At 38.5% G+C, this 18,514-nt stretch overlaps 2 protein-coding genes across 8 annotated transcripts in view; one reads left to right on the forward strand and one right to left on the reverse strand.

Annotated features, from left to right (window-relative positions):
• The window catches only part of ACOT12 (acyl-CoA thioesterase 12), a 52,011-nt gene extending 46,959 nt beyond the window's left edge, over positions 1-5,052 (forward strand). For 4 of the 5 annotated variants that reach the window (XM_082836787.1, XM_082836790.1, XM_082836789.1 and 1 more), the window contains one exon: positions 91-5,052. In XM_082836787.1, the coding sequence (XP_082692913.1) occupies positions 91-240 (150 nt within the window). In that variant the 3' untranslated portion in view covers positions 241-5,052. The remainder of the gene's footprint in view (positions 1-90) is intronic. The other variant, XM_082836786.1, reaches the window with a different exon arrangement.
• Positions 5,053-6,053: 1,001 nt separating this feature from the next.
• ZCCHC9 (zinc finger CCHC-type containing 9) lies at positions 6,054-17,904 on the reverse strand. 3 transcript variants are annotated; one of them, XM_082836458.1, is made up of 6 exons: positions 17,831-17,904; positions 16,287-16,693; positions 13,470-13,620; positions 13,090-13,182; positions 11,073-11,141; positions 6,054-9,794 (listed from the first exon to the last, which is right to left on the reverse strand). In XM_082836458.1, the coding sequence occupies exons 2-6, from the start codon at positions 16,668-16,670 to the stop codon at positions 9,676-9,678; spliced, it is 816 nt and encodes a 271-aa protein (XP_082692584.1). In that variant the 5' UTR covers positions 16,671-16,693; positions 17,831-17,904; the 3' UTR covers positions 6,054-9,675. The 3 variants fall into 3 exon arrangements, with proteins under 3 accessions (XP_082692584.1, XP_082692583.1, XP_082692585.1); XM_082836457.1 differs by having other exon boundaries at positions 16,287-16,724; positions 17,831-17,879; XM_082836459.1 differs by lacking the exon at positions 17,831-17,904 and adding an exon at positions 17,033-17,527.
• Positions 17,905-18,514: the final 610 nt, after the last annotated feature.

Consider the following 18,514-nt stretch of genomic DNA (forward strand, 5'->3'; position numbering starts at 1 on the left):
CACCAACAAGATTGAGATCCCTGCTTGAAAAAGCTCCAAGTCAGTAAGAAATTAAAATATTGTTTTGTTTTGCTTTGTTTTTTGAAACAGGTATCTTACTTTAACCAGATTTCTGCTAGCATCCTTCCTTACTTTGCTGGAAATCTTGGTGGCTGGTCAAAATCCATTGAAGAGACAGCAGCCTCCTGTATACAATTCATAGAGAACACTACTGATGATGGGTTGATATGCATATTTTAAATGATAAACTTTAAATTATCTGTCATTTTATTTTCCACTTTCAATTTCAAGCACCCTTAGCTCTGACACTTGACAAGCTTCTGGGCCACAAATAATTTAATATCAGTCTAAGCAAAATGCAGTTATGAAGAGGTTAAAAAACAAAATGCATCCCAAGTCCAATACCAGTGATTTGGGTTAACATTAAAAGAGCTTTAAAACTCTGTTTTAGATCACCCGTGGCTTTGCTCCCTTCCAGGGGCACAGGCAATGGAAAATTCCCACATGCAATATTGTGTGTTCTGTAAAATGGTGGAAGTTAGGTTAAAATAATCGAAACATTTTTAGGCTACATGTTTTGTTTGAAAGTTTACAAAATTTTATAAAATCAGAAATGATAAGTTGGCTAGTTGATTAATAGTATGGGGTTGTTCCATGTACAGCAGGTATCTGTATGTCAAGAGCATCTGACAAGATGTATTACGTTTTAGAGCTTTAAATTAGGAAGACATTAAAACATAATGGAATCCAATCAATTTTAGTAATAGGAACTACTTCCCTAGTGTCATTTAACATATATCAAGTTAGCTGACCAATTTAGTATCTATTGCTCTATCTACACTCACAAAGTACCTGCAAAATGTGATATTGTAGAGAAAGCATTAACTGAGCTCTACTTTAATAATCATTACATTAGAACTTTATTCCCTAGACTTTTTAAAAAAAATTATTTTATTTTTGTCTGTGTTGGGTCTTTGTTGCTGTGCATGGGATTTCTCTAGTTGCGGCGAGCAGGCGCTACTCTTCATTGCGGTACACAGGTATCTCACCGTGGTGGCTTCTCTTGTTGTGGAGCACGGGATCCAGGGTGCGTGGGCTTCAGTAGTTGTACGTGGGCTCAGTAGTTGTGGTGCATGGGCTTAGTTGCTCTGCGGCACGTGGGATCTTCCCGGACAAGGGATCAAACCCGTGTCCCCTGCATTGGCAGGCGGATTCTTAACCACGGCACCACCAAGGAAGTCCCCCTAGGCTTTAACATTTATTATTTTACTCTGTCTGTGATTTGTCTTAACTCATAAGACAAACCAGCATACGTCAAGTTAGCCTCCTCTACAGGACAACTTCTAAAAGTTAAAGGACTTCTCCGTTAAGTGTTTAAAGCACTTAAGAGATTAGTTACATCCTGCTTTAGTCTGTCAAATCTTTACTTCTGTCCAAATTTGGTTGTAATTATTTTTATTAATCTGTGCCAGCAGGTTATTTATATGAACTTTGGACTGTGTCCCAATTTTATGAATTAACATTTATATACAATAAGAAGAATGGATATGTCGATTAAAACATGCTTATACATTACAAAAGTAGAAAGATTTGTGAGAATATTTTTAGATTTTAAAAAGGTGAAAAAAAGGAGCAATAAAGAGGGTTACAGTACACTAGAGTTTTGCATGCTAAAATTTCAGCCCTCTCCTACAATTGAAACACTTCTAACTGCTGCCTCTCCTACACCTCTGAATTTATTTATTTATTTTTTGAATCTTTCTCCTGAACAGTAACAGAAACATTGTGAGGTTGAAGGAATAGAGTAACTTTGGCTGGATCACTTTTAGACATAAAGATATTGCCCACTCTAACTTATAACACAGGCATAGTCAAGCACTGTCCAATATGGTAGGCACTAGCCACATGTGACCATTTACATTAATCAAACTTAAATAAAATTTGAACATCAGCCACACTAGCCCCACTTCAATATTATCAGTCACGTGGTCTTCATGGCCTAATTTGAAGTGCTCACTTTCAGACTACTGGACTAAAGAGACTTTAAAAGGGCATGACACTGGAAAAGATAGCAATGCATTCAGGCTCTACATAGGGCACCTCAAAAAGTTTAAAATCTGTGCCTCAAACCATGACACAACTGACTAGGGCATTCCTATTGCAAAATTCAACAACAGCCCTTAGGTTTACATTTCCTTTTTTTTTTCTTTTTTTATAAATTTATTTATTTTATTTATTTATTTTTGGCTGTGTTGGGTCTTCGTTGCTGCATGAGGGCTTTTCTCTAGTTGCGGACAGCAGGGGCTACTCTTCGTTATGGTGCGCAGGCTTCTCATTGCAGTGGCTTCTCTTGTTGTGGAGCACGGGCTCTAGGTGCAGGGGCTTCAGTGGTTGTGGCTTGTGGGCTCTAGAGCGCAGGCTCAGTAGTTGTGGTGCACAACTCTGTTGTTCCACAGCATGTGGCATCTTCCCGGACCAGGGATCGAACCTGTGTCCCCTGCATTGGAAGGCGGATTCTTAACCACTGCGCCACCAAGGAAGCCCTACATTTCCTTTTTTAATGGAAATGTATTTGATTGCTCTTTCACTCATTCAATAAGTATTTATTAAGAACCTACTTTGTGTTAGACACTTTTAGGCACTGTGGGTTCAGCAAGGAACAGAAGCATACTGATAACATCATAATAAAATATTGATAAATAAATAGAATATTTAGGAGATAAGTGTTAAATGGAAAAATAAAGCAGGGTAAAGGATGTGAGTGCTGGGGAGGTGTTGGAGGTAGTTGTTCATATTTTAAATAGGGTGGCCACTTGCCAGAAGCAGCAGGAAAATGCTTCTGCTGCTTCTGGGCCCCCCTTCCCAGGGCTGGGAGGCCAGTGCTATGGCTCAGTGCAGAGACCGGGGTCCCTCAGCCCCGCTGACTTTGCAGGATGCCCCACCCCCCCACTCCTTACCTCGGCCGCCCACACTCCAGCTGGGCCAGGGCTGGAGGGGCCTTGTGAGGAGTTCCAGGAGTTGCCCTCATGCCTGGGAATTGCAGGCATGTGGACCAGGGGTCAGAAGTGTGAAGCTTCACATCTACTCCTTAAGGGAACTGCAAGTTAAAGACATAAAATTTAATAACATTTTTCTGGCCATGAAACATGACTTGTCAAACAATAAGAAGGTGTGGGGGGGAGTTCACACTGAAAGATAGTAAATATTCTGTATAACGAATGTAGCAATATATACATCCAGGATTCGGGCTTTTGGTTATTGATGGCCTGGTGGATAGGGTGGTCAGAGTAGGCCCCATTGAGGGATATTTCAGTGAAAACCTGAAGGCAGAGAGGGACTGAACCATGAGGATCTCTGGAGATAGCATGTTTCCTGCAGAAGAACTAGCCCAGGCACAGCCTTTGAGATGGGAATGTGTTTCTGGCACATTCCAGGAAAAGCAGACGCTGGAGAGGCTGGAATAAAGAGGTAATTAAAGACAGATGAATTAACGACAGCCTTTTCTGGATTTCTCTGGTGCCCTGACTTTAAGCAAACATGCCTGAACCAAGGAAAAGCAGCAAAGCTCGTTCATCAGCACTCACCCTCAAGCCGCTGGAGACTAAGGACAGAGGGAGCATAAAAATGTAGTCATGCTTATTTTCTCCTTTGGAGTGTCAAAATATCCTCCAGGAACACTAAAGATTTCATACCTTTCTTGATAGTAAGGGTTTTCAAGTGCGTCTAACAGAACTGAAAGCTTTTTGATTAAGAAAGGAAGTTCTTCCCTATTAATTCTTCCTGGTTTTAATGCAACTGAGTTTCTGATTTATATTCAGTTTTTCTATCATATTTTTAAAGAATTCTAGAGGAAAAAAATGTAAAAATTGATCTATACAGTTTAGAATATAGTTTACCGTTATGGTCTAACACCTCTAGGAAATAATGAACAATTTTAATTAAACCTAGAGAAATCCAGAGTATTTTTATATATACCATCACATGGTTTTGTTCGTATTTCTTATTGCACATTTCAGAGACAACCTTGGAAATTTTTATTGGTATATTTATAGGAGTAGTTTTTAAAATATATGTTGAAAATGTGTATGTTAAGGAATGTTTTATGTTTAGAATAAATTATTGAAATGTAAACTACGAACCTTGTTCATGACTCATTTTACCCATTTGAAGGTAGTGTAACTACTGGGACAGACAGTTCACCATGGGCCCAGAGGGGTCCTGCATATTATTGCTGAGTGGGCCAAACTGCAAGACTTATTTATCCACAGGCAAATGCTAGTCCCATAGGCAATTAAGTAGGTCAAGGTGACCACAGCTTGACTTCAGTGTAATGGCTCACTCTCTGGGGCGTAGGAAGGCTGGCTTGTTTGCTCTGTGCTACAGCGTTTGCAACTTGTTCCTCAGCTGTGACACAAACCGGCTATGTCTATAGCATCCATCTGGGCCCATCATGTCACCCTGTGGGGACTAAGGGAAAAAGGGAAGCAACAGAAATAAGTTGATACTCACGGTGTTTGCTGTGCCATGAATACTATCTTTTGTCTCTGAACCAGGATTCTCATGCCTTGTCGACATCCATGAAACAGTAACAGACTAGTGTATTAAGAACCTCAGACCCTTCAGTTCTTGATAGTAACCCACCTCCAGATTCAAAAGTCAAAGAAATATTATAAAATGTCTTTCTCAGTGTACTTGAAGGTATAAAGTACCATATAAAAATTACACATCTGATGCCATCTTTCCCTTCCTCATTTTGTGACATTTTTAGGGACATCTGAAAATAGATTCGAAATTAATATTTCGATCATTTCCATAGCTCATTATCCCTCTCCATGTCCTCCCTTCTTTCTTCATCTGGCTTAGATTCCATGGTCTATCATTAATATCACACCCTGGAAAACACCTGTACCTTTTCCTTTCATTCTACTTGTCTGGCAAACTCAAAACTGTGGTTAAAGTATTTGTAATACCTCACCCCTGCACTAAGCATCTGAAAATTGTGGATGGGTCTCACCTGAAATTTATGACCACAGATTTCAAAAGGGCTCTGATAATACTACTACATTTCCTATATGTTTGCTATTTCACACTGCCTTCTCTTCCTTCAAGTTTCTCATGTCTCTTACCCTTTCTCAGTTAATGAAATTTAGAAAATACTTCGAGGAAAATATAAACCATTAGGCAGAAGTTGTCTCATCTCCCCATCTATGTACATTCCACATCTTTGCCATCCCTCCTAACACAATGAATTAAACATCTCTACCCTAGCAAAGAACCATTTCTCTAACCTTCTCCGAGGCTTCCCTCCTCCAATTCTCTTTTTTTCTCTACTTCAGGAGTCTTTCCTGGATTATTTTCATAGCCACTATTATCTCTTATCTTAAAATAAATCAAAACAAAGCAAAACAACACTTCACCTGATCCAGTTTCCTAAAGGCCACCATCTCTACTCCAATTATCTATAAATGTGGTCTTCATATCCTTATTTCATTTACCGAACTGTACTTCTCCCTCTGTTACTCCACAAAGACCTCTCATTGCCACACTAATGGACCTGTTCTTAGCTTATTTAGCCTCTGAGCAGCATTAACAAAGTTGACTAGTTCCTTCTTTTTGCAGCACTGTCTCCACTTGGCTTCCATGATGTCACACTCTTGGATTTCCTCCTGTGTGACCAGTCACACTTTTAAATCCTCTCGAAGTTCTTCCTCCTCCACCAGACCTCTAAATATTAGACTACCCAGGGCTCTGTTCTTGGCCTCTTCTCCTCTATCTCCATTCCTCAGTGAGTCCACCCAGCCTCTGGGTTTTAAAAGACATCTACTTGCCAATAACTCCCAAATCTGTGTCTCAAGCCCTAAACTCTCCTGAACTCCACACTTTTATATCTAACTACTTATCTGACATTTCCACTAAGATAATCGTCATCTCAAAGTCCACATTTCCAAAATAGATCTCTTAATTCTGCCACCTTTCCCTCCATAAATTCTCCTTCCTTCAGGAAATCTTATTAGCTCTATGTTAAAGATATCAACATAATCAGAACCTGACCCCTTCTAACAACTCCACCACAACAACCCTCATTCACACCATCTTCTCTCACCTGAATTATAACCTGCTTTTATCCTTACTCCTCCCTTCACTCTGCTCTCAACTCGGCAATCAGATCATGTCACATTTCTCCCCAAACATGTGAAAAATTTTGCATATCACAGAGTGAAAGCCAAAGCTTTATAATGGTCTGGGGTATGTTGTGGTACGTTGGATTATTTTTCAGAAGTATTCACTCCCTCACCACCATCCCCACCTCCACGAATGGAGCGCGCTATTCTACCTCTTATCTCTGAGCTCGATTGTGTGACTCATCAACAGACATGATGCAACCAAAGGCTTGAAAATGGTTTTGCAAGTGGACCTGCCCTCTTACATCTCTGCCATTGTCCTGAGAAAAACATGTCAGGGCTAGGCTGCTGGTCCCAGGAAAAGGAAGAGAGACACATGCAATAGAGCTTCTTCATCTGAGTCTAGCTTAGATCAGCTGACCCCAAACCAAACTTCTTATGGATGTGAGCAAGCCCAAATGAGATGAGCAGAACTGTCCAGATAAGCCCAGTCTAGATCTGACTCATAGGCATGAGCTAAATAACCGCTTATTCGTGTATGCTTCTGAGAGTTTGTGGTTTTTATGTGGCAGAAACTGGTAGAGGCTGTAAGATAGGACCCCTGTTAACTCTCTGATCTTCTACTAGTTTATCCCTCTCTTCTCCAACCATATTCGCCTCTTTGCTGTTTTCCAACTATACCAGGCAGGCTCCTTCCTCAGTATCATTGCATTTGCTTATTACCTCACATCAAGATATCCAAGGCTTTCTCCCTAATACCTCCCTGTGTACTATACAATGTAACATTACAAATGAACCTTGAAAACATGCTAAGTGAAGGAAGCCAGTCAAAAAGATCACATCTTCCTTCTGCCCCTCAAATATGGCAAGCTCATGGCTTTGACTATTTTCTCTCCCTAAACGCTCTTCCTCATTATCTTCACAACAGATTTCTTCTTGTCATCCAGATTTCAGCTTAAAAGTCTTCCTCTCAGAGGGCTTCCCCTGATTATCCAATCTGAAGTAGCTACCCAGCCTCTTGTATCATCTGTGTGTTAATTCTATCACATATTCATTTAATTCACTCATTCATTCAACAGTGTGAATGCTCTGTATGCACCAAGCACTTCTGAGGATAATGAGTAAGACAAAATTCCTGCCCTCATGTAACCTATAACCCGGTGGAGAGGGGACAAATAGTGTTATGTAGGGACATAAATTATGGAGAAAATTTAGACAGCAAGAGAATGAAAAGTTATTGGGATGAGGAAAAAGCTATTTCCTATAAGGCTGGTCATAAAAGACTCTCTATTAGGCAGATTATAAGCAGACGCCTGAACGAAGTAAGAGAGGGTTGACTCTGGGGTGTGGTGGGGAGAATGTCAAGAAAAGCGTCACTTGAGATGCGAGCCTACAGGCTTGGAATATAATTGTACTGAATAAAATGGAGACAAAGGGAATTAGCCCATTTTTTCCCTCAGGGGAAGTGATGAGATTTAAAGCTATTATGAGTTTGAGGTGTTAGTGTAACATCCAAGTAAGAATGTCCAGCAAGCAGGTGAGAAGACAGAACCGAAACCAGGGATTTTAGGGCAAGATGGAGATTTAGGAGTCAGCCACGGAAAAGTGAAAGATAAGCTTGTAAAGAGAGATGACATTTCCAAAGGACTAAAGGAAGAAAAGAGTGCTAACCACTAAGTCTTAGGGGATTCAACAAAATATTTATAAAATGTATAAAATATCCCTCTCTGATATTATTTTTACTGATATTTCTGATATGTATTTTTTGTTCCTAAGTCTCCTCTCCATTCTTCAGCCCCAGCAGAATGCATATGGCCTTGTTTGTCTTATCCACTGCCACAATCTCAAGTGCCTGAAAGAGTACCAGGAACATAGTAGGTCCTTGGAAAATATATAATGAATAAAGTAAATGTGTGCCTTCTTCTTTTGGCATTCTTAGTTAAGAAAATAACCAACATCAAGCAATACACAATCTCTCAGGATGTCAGAATTTGTCTCTGGTGAGTTTCTTTAACAAAGTGTCCACATAGTTTTCCAATGTTACATTCAGCACCTGCAATTTATTTCCAATGATTTCACTGTCTACTTTATAGACCATTAAAATGCAAACAAAGTAACCCCAAAGAAGACAAAACGGACATCCCTGCATTGAAGACTACATAAAAAACATTAGACTTAACTTGCAGCTGACAGGTTTTTGACTTTCCAGAGCCTTTTGCTCCTGATAGGACAGGTGAAATAAATCTGGGTGTGTTCAGACTAAATAACCAGGGCAGCACTGCTGTCCTTTTCCAGCTGCATGACTTGTACCATTCCTTTTAAATGGCACTCATCTCCTTAAGTTCTGGGATGCTGAGCCATAGTCTGTTCATGTTTTCCTGTCACTGAAAAAAAAAAAAAGAACAGCTCCTATTAAGATTAGAAATGTTCAGAGGTACAGACATTAAAACAGAAAAGTGTTCCTTTTCTTATTTGGTAAATATTTTGCTTTTGAAACATCAGTAACTAATCACAGCTGTTTCCTTTCATTACAAATGTATCCAATCAGGTAAAATTCCAAATGAAACACACAATCCAACAGTCATTCCATTATACAGTACAATGGGAGGCTTAAGCCTTGTGAAATATATGTATTAAGTATGCATGTATTCATCAAATCAAACAAAGAAGCTAATGGGTCTCTGATTAGTGTTCTAACTCTGTTTTGATGATGATGATGCTTGCATCTCATCCTGACTCATCTAAAACATGTGAACAAAATGCTATTAAGTTTGACAGACAATCTGTTATGTGCCATCATCATTCTGGTTAAATAGCACAAACTGAATTTTGGCTAGAATTTCTCTCTTGAAAATCAGGGGCAAAGAAAGAGCTGCTGTTAAGTTGAGATACTCTTCTATTTTAACCTCAATAATTTGTTCTTTATGTCAAAACTAAAACAAAAATTAATAAAAATTAAGCTCATCTAGGATTCATAAAGACTGTGTTTCCAAAGGGATTGTTACATGGACATTAATGGACAATGGCTCATTCAATCCAAAATTAGGTATTCAGAAAAATAAGTAAATAGCAAGTGAGTTTTTATTAAATATTTTTAAAATACAGATTTTGTGGCAATTATAAATTAATTTCTAATATAACAATAAATTGATGCTTTGAGCCAAGAAAACAATATAACAAAAATTCATTTCCAAATGCAAAGCAGGTACCCCATGTTTAGGGATAGTTCATATTAATGCATAATTTTGTTTTTAGAAAAAGATGATTGTTACGATCAGGTTTATAACCACTTAGTTACACCTAAGTTCTGTTGGTTAAAAATATATTCTTTTAGAAAATCCATTTTGAACGTATTATACTTTTTTTCAGTGATTTTCTCCAAACAACTGTAGTAGTGCTCCCTGATGGACAGAACTCAGGAACTGGTTTGACCACACCTAGATTATACTGATATCTACAATACAGGACTCCAAGGGAGGGTCCAGCTCCAACTTACGAAGTAGGCCCAGTTCAGAATGTTTAACAATGAGGTGCTAACAAACGATAGCACTAATCAAAAATTAACAACTTTAGGTATCTTTGTTTTGGGTTTCTGTGGTTTAGGCACATCCAAAATGTCTTCATAGTCCGCACTCATTCCCTTTGCCCAGCGACCAACCGTGACCATTCGATCTGTAAAGACACAGAAAAGTCAGAATGTAAGAGAAACAGTCATCAAATACATCACCTAGACTGGTATTGGTTTAGCAAAGGAACTAGTTTTGACATGAATAATCACAAAGAGAGAAGACTCCATCACTAAAGGAAAGTGAGCAATTCTGTAATTGATTATAACCCTTGATTTCAGAGTACCACAGGCAATTTCTCATCCCAATTAGGGAAATGCATCAACTGCTTTGCAATGCACAAATTGATGAGAAAGCTCTTTCATTCTTTCCCAGAGTTCATCATTATAGAGTCAATGAATTCCAAGAGTCTGTAAACAGCAAGACTTATGAAGCATCAGTTTCAAATGAACAAGATTCCACCTGTGAAATTATACAACATCTGCTTGTCAGTCTTGTCATTTGGGAAGAGGCAATCCTCCCAGGAGGGAGAATTCAAATTCCACTTCATCATTTCAATCTCACTGCCTACAGTGTAGTAAAGACTATCTTCTTCTAGACAAGATTGTAAACAAGAACTCTTGGTTTTCAGATTCAAATGCTAGGGGTAGGAAGTAAGAATGGGCAGACTTATTTGTGTGGTACTATGACTATATGATATAAATAGAAATGTGCTTTTTCCCCAAGAAGCACTAGTGGGCTATCCTACTGTCTTGCTTTCTTTCACTCAGGATTATCATCATTTTAAGCTAGGTAAACTAATGTAATAATGGTCTCCACATCCCAAAAAAATCTGCCTTAGGTTTGGTGAACATTTATGAAGTTTTCGATGACCGAGGGTAGTATTTCACTGGGAAGAAAATATAACTGGCCAGATGCTGTGTAGATAACACAATTTTAATATTTTCGGCAGTTTTTGCAACTAACTGAATCCTTTTGGTTTCACAGCATACATGAGGATACTCAATCATAAGAATACTGTAAGTTATTCTCAAATTTCTTATTTTCTCTTAGTGAGAAATACTTTTCTCATATTTTTCTTCAAGTGACAGAATTGGCTCTATTATTAAATACATGGGTTAGCAAATAAAAATATTTATGAATAAGATGCTTTATAAAATCAGGGTCCTCTGGGGCTTACTGGTCATTTTTTTTCCCACCTGAGAACAGCAGCTGATGCTCAGTTAGTACTGCTGATAAAGAAATGATGAAGTCATTACTGCAGTAGGAAACCAGGCAGCCTTAAAATCAGTTGTACATCAACAAGTTATTAATAACAAAATCCAGCAAAAACACAGAGGAATACTAATCTCACCCCTTCTAAATGGAGGCCCAGAGATCTCACCTGAATTCTGACTTTTGGGGCAATCTTTCTTAAGATGTTCCACAGAGCCACAAAGTCTGCAGCAACCACCTATAAAAAGGACAGAGTAATTGAAAACCTCTAATACTTACATAGGGCTTTTAAGGTCTCAAAGCACTTCCATATCTTATTTGGTCCTCACAACCTTGTTAGTTGCAAAGGTAGCTGGAGCCAGGAACTTACTCCTATTAAGTCCATTCTCCATTCCTCTTGACTTCAAAGAGCACTAAACTGTACCTACCCACCATTTCTTGCCCCTGGCCTTCAGGGCATATGTGGGAAAAAGAATTGAGATATGACGGAAGGTACGTGTCCTCTGGAGTGTCCAAGAGCCACTGCACAGAAGCCTGGATCTTAACCACAGTTAGAAAGGGAAGGGTTTGTGAACTCTGAAAAATCTGTGGGCAGATGCATTTTTTGAGGAGAATGCCCACAGTTTTTAATCAGATTCTTTAATGATCAGAATGCTTAACCATGAGGTGCTATGAGGTCCTCAAAGGGTCAGGAACCACTGCTCTGCTGTACAGGTCAGATGGGGGTGAGCAATTACAAAAGGAATGAAATTAACTTTTGTTTCAGTACCTTCTATCTGCCAGGCATCCTAACTCGAGTAAAAATGCCTATTGCCCTTCTTTAAGCAACATTCCAGGACTGTGAATTAGAACACATTTGGTTTCTAAAATGAGTCTTCACTGAATGGTCGAACACTATTGCTTAACGGTCAAGCATTATCATGATCATGCTCATAATGTTAAGTGACTCACTCAGAAAAATGATCCTAATAGGATGAATTCTCACTTCTATGTGACCTACTCCCCTTGCTGCACTTTTTTATATCTAGTCATTCTGGCTGACCATACAAAGGCATCTTTGCTCGCTAGTCATATTATATGACCTGTTTCTTAAGTTCAAAACTGAAAGGCACTTTTGAGCATCTTCCAGGTCCAGGACTCTTTACTATTGTAGATGCCATAGTGAAATAGAAGAGGCACTTGAATAATGTATTTTAATCCTCATAACTCTTCAAGGTAAAATACCATAATTCATCAAATCTAAGATACCACTGATTATAAGATGTATCATTATTTTACATTGCTCTCTGGAAAAAGAAATTTCCAATTATGTGACACGCCCCAATAGTAAGATACAATGAGTTCAGAGATACTAAAATGTGAACAAAATGTGCATTTTAGAATCAATGAAATACAATTTTCTCATCTCCATTTTACAGGTAAGGAAACTGAGAAGAGAGAAGTTAACTTGGCCAAAGTCCCACAGTTAGTGAGTGGTAGTGCTGAGGCTATAACTGGTCTAACTCCAAAGCTATGCTTTTTCACTGGACTTCTGCAAGGGGACCCAGTCACAACACAAGGTTTCTAGAACCTGATGCTACCAGCATCACATTAACAAATGACTCACATTAACAGATGATAACCTCCTCCTTAAAGCTTTAAACATCACAGACTTTACTGTGGGCACCTTAAGCCATTAGTTGAGCTAAAGTTAAGAAAGTTACTTGATTCCCATGCCAGACAACTAACTAAGGAAAACATTCAAAAACAAAAGTTACTACAAATATGAATAGTGTGTACCAACCCTTCTACCCAAAATGGTATGCTAGACTGAGATTAAATTCACACTTTTTTAAATCTTCTCCTAGTTTGAGAAATTATCCCTTTGCTTCTGTTATGTTTAAAAGTAGATATACTCTCACAAATGATGCTGAAGCAAGCACAGACATTTTGAAATATACATGTCAGTTTTTTCTGATTTGATGTATTAAAAATAATACCAAGTTACATTACACAAAAAGTCTAGTACATAGAATAGTGCTTGATAAAGATAATGAAATTCTCAAGATTTTGCTACTTACTCAAGAATTTATTTAAAAACTAAATAAATTTAGTTTTTAAATAATTCTTGAGTAAGTTTAAGTATAAACTAAAATCACAACTGCATGATGACTCACCATTTTCGACATAAGAGTAAAAGTACTCACCATCAGCATAGAGTCCTTTGGGATTATCAGGACAAGATCTGGACAGATGTCCCATTTCCCCACAAACAAAACATTTTGCAAAAGGAAATTCACCTGTAACAATCAACAGTTCCTGTTAAGTTAGTTTTATATATATATATATATATATACACACACACATCATGTAATTCATATTATTTTAAAACACTGTATTCTCAGAGTGTTTAAAAAACATATTTGTTTTTACATGATTTAAAGTTTAATCTCATTTGATTTCAAAATATTAAGTGACACACTCATAACAAACCCCGTCAACAATGAAAAAAACAAGTTGGCTACTTACTGGCCACTTTCCCCATTAACCAAATAAAAAATTGATAGAAAAAAAGATACATTAATACCAAAAGCTGGGTCTACTTTAGCCTTGCACTTGGTTATTTCATGCTCTGTGGATCCACACCGGTAACATATTCCAGTGCCCATTTCTTGATTCTCAAGTGCAGCTGGGCAATCTGCAATCCCATGGCCAGGTTTTCTACAATGGAAACATACCTAGGAAAACAAAAATGTGAGTTTCCACACTGCAACACTACACCGGCTTTATTAATTCTAGTCATCAAAAATGTCTTTAAAACATTCCTCATTTTAAAGTTATCTAGTTCTTTTTTTGAAATCTCAGTATTTTATCTGTAGAAAAAAGTGTTTCACATATTCCTAAACCGTAAGAAATGTCATTTCCATCAGAGAGTTTCAGTGCTTTTGAAAACCCTCAATCCATCAATCTCTCAGTCTCAGACACAAGTTATAAATGTCTTTGTAGGAGGTAATTGCTTAAATGAATTAAGCAAATATGGACTATTCATTTCTTTAATGGGGATGTCTGTACCTAGAAACACCGAGTTTTCTGGAGGAGATGGACAATGACCATAAAAATTATCACTCAAAATTAATACTTTCACTTCTAAAGTTCACATAATTGAATGAATTTGGGTCAAGTGATTCCATTGAAATTATGATTTGAATCATAAGATATATTTCATACCAAAATGTATACTTAAATTTTTATATCTTTCATACATATTCCTTAGTATTCATAAATAGATAGATGTTTCATTTTAGAATATATGCACATTTTCAAGGTATAATTCTAAGATGAATTATTTGGCTCCAGCCTAACATTGAACAATGGTTTGGTTTCTTTACACACTACCTAGCAATTTGCAGGATATTTTTTGCTGCAATGAATGAGAATATCAGTCATAATCAAAGATGGTAGAGAGCTAAAGTATTTTATTTAAACTGGAAAAAGGTATATTTTTGGGATAACAAATATTTCATCATTTAATTTTTTTTCAAAATAAGCACAAGGTTTTTAAAAAGCAAATTCAGTAGGCAAAATAATATTTTGCAACTATGCCCTCATTTTCTTTTTTTCCTGTTTAATAACATACTGGAAAAGAATGAGTCCCTTTAGTCTTTATTAACTTTTACATTTAAAATGAGCTAGTGCAAACAAAGAGAATTCATTTATTCTACAACTGCAGGAAAAGTTACTACCCAAAACTGGATCACCAACATAAGAAGCCTTGTATTCTTGGTGAAGTCAAAGTTGTCTCTAGTAACCTGACAGCTTACTGACTGGGGTTTTATCTGTAAAACCTAATCTTCACCAAATATAAACTTTTTGAATGATCCTTAAATTTAATGTAGATGGGATTGTAGAGAGTGGACTGGTAAATTTCTAGATGTCAACTTATTAACAATAGAACTGATGCTTAGTCTGCTTAGTCTGAGGTATTAAAAAGAAAAACAAGAAAATTAGTTGAAGGGTCTCAACAAGCCATATACTATTTAAAGCACACGCTTTAATATAAAGAATTCCTTTTTTATTTTTTGGAAAAACAATGTCCTTCCCCTTAATTAAAAACATAAAACTTCTCTTAAAAGGTCACAATACTAAACTTTTTCAAAAAGTATGCAATTCACCACACCGCCTATGTCAATGAAATTATCTTTACATTATCCTTACATTAAATTAACTTGACTTTAAAATATTTAAAAATTGTATAATTTAAACAAAACTATCTTGATCCAAATAGAAATGATTATCTTTTCTATCCCAATTTATCCATAAGGAACATTTTATCAGTATTATCACAAAAGAATCTTTAAATATGACACTGCATAAAACTAATCCTGCAAATAGTCAGAAGCCACATTTATGGAGGCTGTAACATTTCAAATCTACACTGGTGCAAACAGTGCTCTACATGTAGTAATTCTGATAAAAAATAAAACTGTAAAATAGCAACAAATCCTGATTCTTATGTAGTATCCTGCTAGAAGAATCCTTTGCTAGAGAAGGGAAAGAATTATACCAAGTATTTCATTTCCTGTGTCTGACACAGTTTAAAATCTAGGTCTTGGCACCACGGAAATAAACCTGTAGCCCCCAGCACTCCTCTCAGTGTAACATGGGGAAGGAGGTAGCAATGACTAGGGAGAGTCTCAAGGAGTTTTAACTCTGCTATTACTCTGCTCTGTTACTAACCAGTATGATTCTTATTAGATCTCCTTCCTGTGCAATCAGTTTTTCATGGATAAAGATAAAAGGAGACATCCTTTCCAACTAATGGGAACCACACATATCTAACCTGTTGTACTTAACCTTCCCCCTTATTTTGATCTTTTTTAAAAATGGCTGTTTGAGAAAGGGCTACTGGAAGGGGTGAGAACATAGGTCTTAAAGTCAGACTCTGGGTTTAAATATCTTCTTTTTTTCTTTTGGCTGAACTACATAGAGTTAGCAGCTCATTTACGTTCACATTTATTTAATAACGCATATACTTATAAAGTGCCAACCATGATTCTAAGTAATCAAATATTAACACCTTTTCCTGGGTTTGAATTTCTCCTCTGCTACTTGCTAAGTGGCTTTCAGCAAGATACTTAACCTAGCTGCACACCAGTGTTTTCTACCCAAAACATGGAAATAATGCCACCATCTTTGTATGTTGTGATAATTAATCAGTACATCAATTGTCTAGCATACAGAAGGTGTTCAAAAAAAGTCCTAGTGTCATTACTAGCCCTCAAAAAGATTCCGTATAAGTCTAGTACATAACCACAATCAGACTCTGCTAAAATACATATCTGAGTGTATGAATAATAGTTTCTAGCCATACAAAGTAACATTTTAGTAGAAGTGATAATCTTACCATTGCATTTTTCTTTGCTGCTTGTCTTTTTAATCGTCTTCCTTCCCGGCGACTATCTTTCTTTAAAGCAACTGCAATTTCTTCCCTGACTTCCTGACTGTCTGCTGCTATCATCTCCCCATTGCGAACCATCTGTGAGTTTTGCCTTAGATATTCCATGAAGCCATTCACATCTTCATTTAAATACTCCTTTTTCTTTTTATTCTTTTTGTGTTTTGCTTGGGGTGCATGATTTTTAAGGGACAGACTATCGGCTTCAAGTTGTTTACTCTTTGGTAGGTTTTGGCTTTTTCCCTCAAAGGACCCCTTCTTCATGTCCTCCCATGATGTTGCAGGGAAGGGTCTTTTGTTCTGTGTGGTAGTAACTCGTGCCCACCTGGTCATGGCTTCATCAGATGTTTATCCGTCTTTAAGACAACATGGCCAGTTAGTCACCATCTCAAATAAAAAAATGAAAAAAAAAGATACATGCTATATCACTATATAACCTGTACCCATATGTTACAGTTTTAATTATTAAAACACTTTTAAACTTAATTTATATATCTGTATATTTAATTCTATAACATGCTGCAGAGATATGCCTGTAATGTAAATCTAGCCCTTGCTACCACACCAGTAAGAAAACAAACAGCAACAACAAAAAACACAAGGATATAAATACTTGCTTCAAACTGGAAAACAATTCATTAAGAAACCAAATTACTTCCAAAATTAAATCACATAGTAATAGTAAATGAAGTTACTTTTCCCAAATTCTGCAGTTTTCTTAGCGGTTTATTTTCCTATCTCTAAGTCCCAGGTCTACTTTCTTCCAATCTTCTTGCTTAGTCTGCCATTTCATCGCAAATAATTTGCACAGCAAATTAGTAAGTATACACAACTCCTGTCCTTTGACCTGAAGTCTGTCATGACAACTCTTTCCGTCAGATTGATAAGCAAAACATGTGTTTGCAGTCACGTGATAATACCGAGTCTTCCTTTTATTAATCAGAGCGTAAGCTACTTCCAGCCCAGCTGTTTCAAATAATTTTCAGTTATTAAGACGCCCCTCTTTTAGGGCAGCATCCCGTGCGGAAAACTTCAGTTCCTGCCACTACATCCCTTCAGCACAAGCTGCGGGGCGGAGCCAATAAACAGGTGTGGTGCTGTGCACGCCACTTTACACCAGGCGCGCGCACTCGTCGCTGCAGATCCTGTGACTGTCACAGTGGGGACTGGAGCTGTTCAAAAGGAGAAAGGTTATCCTTCCCCTGAGTACATGGAACAGGGGAAGCTCTGAGTACCCGGTCGGCCGGATCCATTCGACCCGACGGGTCCCAGTGGGGCTGGCCCGCGCCGGCCCAAGCGGCCAACCTCCTACAGCTGAGGCGGGTCCCGTCACCGGCGGCCTGGTCCCGCCGCGGAGCCCGGTGCTTCAGCCCCACCTGGCGCTGGGGGCCCTCGGGGACCTAGCTGCCACTCCCTCCGCCCTCCCGCCGCGTCCGAGGGAACGAAAGAGGGGGGGGTCCCACGACCTTACTCCCCCACGCGCAGCTTCTTACCACGCACGAATCCTCCAGAGCAGCAGAGTTGGCAGGCCAGAGAAACCCGTCACGCTGTGGCGGCGGGACAGTCGGGAGCGGAAGCACGTCATCCCTGACAGCGCGTCACTTCCGGGGGGCAATTGGTTCACACGCTGAGGTGCGGCTGTCAGGCGCTATGCTGTCTCTCAGCGCCAGTAAATGTGGCTAATTAGAAAATGTGAAGCTCGCAGTGTTTGAAGGGCCCCGCTCTGGACCCCGGAGACGCGAAGTTGAGAGTGCGCAATCTGTGCTGTATGGAACGCACAGCATAGTGGGCGAGATGGATGGAAGGATCCGTGGGGTGGGAAAGGCCCGAAAGACTTCCCTGAGAAATGATCTTTGTACTGGACTTCGAAAGATAAAGCAAATATTTCTTGGGATTGGCGGCGGGAGGGAGTTATGTTTTTCTATACGAAGTAAAGTAAAACTATTAGCGCAGTGGGAATGGATCACTGTGATAGAAGTGTAAAAAAGGACATTTGGGGGCCCTACTAGGTGAAGGGCGGTGCCCCATAGTCCTGCCCAATGCTAGTTCAGCGTTCAATTGAAATACCACCCTGTGGAGCCAAAGACGTTCTCCTTTAAGAGAGAAATTGTAGTCTCCTGAGCAACTCTTTATCTCAACTAGCCACCCCTCCCCCCGCGCCCCCAACAAAAAAAACC

This window comes from Leucopleurus acutus (assembly GCF_964270905.1).
Source record: "Leucopleurus acutus genome assembly, chromosome: 3".
NCBI classification, from domain to species: Eukaryota; Metazoa; Chordata; class Mammalia; order Artiodactyla; family Delphinidae; genus Leucopleurus; species Leucopleurus acutus.